Source organism: Cloeon dipterum, chromosome X, assembly GCF_949628265.1.
Source record: "Cloeon dipterum chromosome X, ieCloDipt1.1, whole genome shotgun sequence".
Classification (NCBI taxonomy): Eukaryota; Metazoa; Arthropoda; class Insecta; order Ephemeroptera; family Baetidae; genus Cloeon; species Cloeon dipterum.
Window position 1 is genome coordinate 2,832,310 of NC_088790.1, and position 2,960 is coordinate 2,835,269.

Sequence of the window (2,960 nt, forward strand, 5' to 3'; positions counted from 1 at the left end):
TCTTACGTATTTATACGGCTGGCAGTTTTAATGGCAAATATATTTAAAATTGAAATATATCATAGGAATTTTAAAGTATAAAAATCAATTTTTTTTTTGTTAAAAAAATATCAAACTGTCGTATTTTTTGATACGAAGTCGGATTTTAATTTAATACAAATTTTTGGAATCCGCTCAGCGAGACGAATAGAATGATGTGCTGATTTGCTTACTTTTTTTTTAAATTTCGCAATTTTCCAAACATTTCCAATAGAGGAAAGTGTTTTGAAAAACCCCGTGCAGAAATTTATCAGCTTGTCGTAGTATTATCATTTGTTCTTTGACGGTTTTACTTAAAGCAAGCTTAAGAATTTTTTCTGGAAAATACGAGTTTGAACGAATTTTCCGGGAAATTGGCGAGAGGAAAGCACTTCAGTGATCGGATTTTAATAAAATATACATTTTCGGAATCTGCTCAGCGAGACGAATCGAATGATATGTCACTTTCATATTAATATGCTTAAGTTTACAACGTTGTATTGATTGATTGGCGTATTACGAAATTGAAGTTCATGAATTTTCCAAAATTTTCAAATGGAAACGTGCTCTGGGAAAATCGCGTGCTGAAAAAAACGGCTTGATGAAGAGTTTTTATTTTGCTTAGATAGTTTTTTTCATAAAAAAATCATTTTTTACTGGAAAACGAGTCAAATTTAAAAACGGCTTTTCCAGAAAATTAGAGATAGATAAATCATTAGGTGGTCGGATTTCTATCAATTTTATATTTTTGGAATCTGCTCAGCGAAACGAATCGAATGATGATAGGCTTTTGGAAAAGTGCAGGATTTTCCACAGTTATTATTTCCAGTGGAAAATTGCGTGCAGCAATTCAACGGAGTTCAGTAGACCTATATATAACGATACTTTTTATAAATATAAAGTTTTATTTTGCCACTTTTACATTTGTTTCTGGTTACTGGAGTCAATTTTCAGAACGACTTTTCCGGAAAATTGGATAGAGGACTTGGAAACTTAATTTCATGAGCTTCTGGAATACTCTTTTAATGACCCAACAGCCTAATCTATTCAGCTGTAGAATGTCTCCAAAATTCGGAAAACCGCGAATATCGAAAATATTAACTTTGAACTAAGTAATTCGAATGGTATTAATTTTTTTTTTACTTTCCGAATATTTGGTGCGCTATCCTTGCTTGTTTTTACAATTAAAAAAATTCATTTTCATATGACAACATTTATTCATGCGGGAAATCCGCCATTTACACAATTCTGATAATCCATGAACAATCTGAATTAAATTAAACTAAGGTACAATATTTACTGTCTGTCTATTCACTTGCTTTTGATGAAACTAGTTGTTCGTTAATTTTGATGTAATTTATTCTGAGAATTGTGAGTGGTTCTCGGTGCACTGAAAAAAGAAACAAAAATGAATTTTACTTACTGTTAATGCCATTAAAATTGCAAAATTTAAATTAATTAATTATAGTACAACTTTGAAGCTTCCCCTCTGCAATTAATCTGGTTTAAATAAAACAAAAATGACTGTACTCACAATGAGTGCGGTTGTAGTTCCCTCTTGGAATCTTTTTGAAATGTATCCTAGTGTGCGACAAGGACTTTTCGACGACCGTTGCTTCCACACTGACCAGTTCTTGAGGCAAAAGTGGCTTTCCCACCACGGTGAAGTCTCTGCTACCAACCAGCAGGACCTGAGAGGATAATTTAATGAAAACTACAGTTGAAATTTGTATGATAAATTTACCTTTTCAAGTCTGATTCGTTCACCTGCATCTGGAGCCCAGTGTCCCTCGATAGCGATCAGGTCCTCAGGAGTCACTCTGAATTGCTTGCCGCAAACGTGGATTAGGGCGAAGAGCCGTCCTTCGGCATTTGCAGCCAACTTGCTATTGATTTTCCTCAGCGTTTCTGTAAAATCAGTTTAGAGTTAACACGAATTTCATTTTCTTTACCACTTGCTTACCATTCAACGCTGTTTTTTCTTCGCTTACGACTGGTTCATGCACCTGCAATTTCGGACCTGCAGCGTTGGAACTGTTCTCCCTTATTGTCGTTGCAATGCCCAAACGTGAGGGTAATGAAAACAACTGTCCTGTAAAAGCGAAAAATATGTATCTCATACAAATTCTCATCAAATGTAAGAAAAACTCACCGCCTCGAAGATGATCTAAGCAACTTGAGGATTTCTTGGACAAATTTCGAACGATATTCATTGTGTATCTAATAGTTAACGAGAAATTCTTAATAAAAACACAGCCCTATTCATAAAGTAAACAGAGTCTCTGAACACATGGTGATTTTAAATCCACAAGAGCAAAGAATTCACGATCGGATCGGAGGATCCGCCATATTGCTTAAGATTGATTGTCGACCAGACAGGCTTGTGACGTCACGATAGCAGCAATCGGGGTAGCCTGCTATGGTGGATTTGCCAGTCCTGTTGAGTTCGTTCCAAAGAATTCGTCCCTCACGTAGAGATGGCGCTAGTGGTGCACAGCGTTGAAATAATTCTTTAAATCGAGCGGGTTGCATAAGTCACAGTAATGCTCAACCAGTTTAAAGCTTTTCCCTATTGAATTCTCCCCTTCTCAGAATAAACAAAAATAGTTACACATTTCAATAACACATTCTTTAACAGTGATTAATTTTTAGAGAAGCCAAAAGAAGCGCTGGTTTGCATCATTAAATGAAATTATCGTGGTTCTGGAAATTTCGCGTTAATTTTTTTCACTTCAGTGTATAGTTTCCCTTCTCGCACTAATGCAGCTGGAAAAAGATAAATTGTGTTATTGGCAATTTCAATTGTTTGACATTCAACAGGCTGGAGAGAAAAAAAATATACACACAATTAATTCGCTGAGTGCTATTTTTATGCTTAGAAAAATGTAATTGAAAAACAAAAGCGAGCACGGTGGTCGGCAGTGGCTGCGATCGCGAGAGCC

General features: G+C 35.5%; 1 protein-coding gene across 1 annotated transcript; it reads right to left on the reverse strand.

Moving 5' to 3' along the window:
• Positions 1–1,215: 1,215 nt before the first annotated feature.
• Positions 1,216–2,392, reverse strand: mRpL21 (mitochondrial ribosomal protein L21). Its single transcript, XM_065495436.1, has 5 exons — positions 2,171–2,392; positions 1,982–2,110; positions 1,763–1,926; positions 1,553–1,709; positions 1,216–1,408 (listed from the first exon to the last, which is right to left on the reverse strand). Exons 1-5 carry the CDS (start codon positions 2,229–2,231, stop codon positions 1,326–1,328), a joined length of 594 nt encoding a protein of 197 aa, XP_065351508.1. The 5' UTR covers positions 2,232–2,392; the 3' UTR covers positions 1,216–1,325.
• Positions 2,393–2,960: the final 568 nt, after the last annotated feature.